Genomic DNA, 1,844 nt, shown 5'->3' on the forward strand with positions numbered 1-1,844 from the left:
GAATTGCTTGGTCCAGTGTACCCAAAAAGTAACAAAGTATGAATGTCATTCTCCTCATGAAGTATGTATTGCATTAGTTTAACATCAATACCTAAATTACATGTCTGATTGTTTCTGCCATAGAGAAGTGAAATCTGTACATGCCTGAAAATACCTAAAAGTAACTGGCTAGAAAACTATGGAACTAAATACTGCCAAACCATAATTTATATCAGAGTTTGTTTATATATCTGTGGGAGAACACCTACAAATATATCCTGGTCTGAGGTAGAGAGGAACCAAAACACGGTCTGTAAAATCCCCCACCCCGTCTCTCTCTTATTTAAAGAGGGATTTGGTAAGGGCGTTGGCGACGGACTCCTCCCTTCTTCACCCCTCCATTTGTTTAAGTGTTCAATGGAGAGAGAGAGAGTGACTGAGTGAGTGTGTGAGTGTGTGAGTGTGTGAGTGAGTGAGTGAGTGAGTGAGTATGTGTTTGTGTGTGTGTGTGTGTGCATGCATGAAAGAGAATGTGTGTGGTAGCAAAGGCTACAAGGCGTGCCAACATAAATGACTGGCAGCACAGCATTACAAACAACCCTCTGTGATCTTCTCTAAGCCAACTTTCAGTCTTTTTTACACAAGGATAGTGTTGGGTTCTTAGTGTTTTGTGTTCTATACTTTTACTGTATTACTGTTTTACTCTATATTTTTATCACTGAATCTCTTTCAGAATCACCATGTCTCGTCTGTTTGGAGCTATGGCTACCCTCATCGAGGTCTTCCGCGAACATGCAGGCAAAGACGGAGACGCTTCAACCCTAAGCAAAAGTGAAGTGAAGTCTCTTCTCACAAAAGAATTTGGCGCCAAACTTGATGTGAGTGTTCTGACATCTCTACACAGTTGAGATCTCTACACAGTTGACATCTCTACACAGTTTTCAGCTTAATCATAACTCCAATTGCCTCTCAAAAAACGTCAGTGTTGCAAGTGACAAATACAGTAAACAAATGCCCTAAAACTATGGGAGTCCACTGTACAGGCTGGTGTATCCAACTATTCCAAAAGTTAAAGATACGATATACAGGCCATTTAAATGACATAAACTGCCATAAAGATATAAACTTGTACCAGGTTTTGAGGATTTATTTTCTATTCTTTTTAACTGTTTTCCACAGTTGGGAAAACCCTTCCACAATTCTTGCCTACTCATGAGAGAATAAACTCAGCCACAATTTTCATACTTCAATTTCACCTGCATTCACTCTCAGGTTCTCATACATGCATAGTGTATAAGATCAGTGCTTGCTGGCAACCTAATGGTTCAGATTTTTTTTATCATATTTGGACTGTAACTTAATCATAATGCCACAAAAAACCACATACATTTTTTTTCCTATGGTTTAAAGAAAGGTGATAAAGCAAGTTGTGAGACTCTTACACTGTGTTTTTCCAACAGAGTGCAAAGGACAAGGGCGCTGTGGACGAAATGTTCAAAGCCCTTGATGCTAACGCTGATGGCACTGTGGACTTCACAGAGTTTGTCACCATGGTGGCTGCTTTGACCGTCATGATGCAGGGATCGTAATAAGACCAAGAGGCCTCTTTACAGATGTTCATGCTGGCCCTCACACACACACACACACACACAGGTTCACACCACCACTAGAGGGAGCTCTCTGTCCAGAGTTCTGCATCTCCAATCCATGAAGGTGTCATCAATTCAAGAATATGAAAACAACAAGAAAAACAAAACATTCACACTGTATCTCACACACTCTTACAGGAATATGTGCTTCAACTTTTTACCATCTTGTTAATAGAAAACATGTCAGAAATATTTGAAATAAACTGTTAAAATTGG

At 39.8% G+C, this 1,844-nt stretch overlaps 1 protein-coding gene across 1 annotated transcript in view; it reads left to right on the top strand.

Annotated features, from left to right (window-relative positions):
• Positions 1-1,844, top strand: part of LOC105891832 (ictacalcin-like) — a 2,567-nt gene extending 723 nt beyond the window's left edge. Inside the window, exons 2-3 of the mRNA XM_012818013.3 lie at positions 713-857; positions 1,440-1,844. Of these exons, the coding sequence (XP_012673467.2) occupies positions 720-857; positions 1,440-1,568 (267 nt within the window). The 5' untranslated portion in view covers positions 713-719 and the 3' untranslated portion in view covers positions 1,569-1,844. The remainder of the gene's footprint in view (positions 1-712; positions 858-1,439) is intronic.

The sequence above is a fragment of the Clupea harengus genome, chromosome 11, assembly GCF_900700415.2.
Source record: "Clupea harengus chromosome 11, Ch_v2.0.2, whole genome shotgun sequence".
In the NCBI taxonomy this organism is placed as follows: Eukaryota; Metazoa; Chordata; class Actinopteri; order Clupeiformes; family Clupeidae; genus Clupea; species Clupea harengus.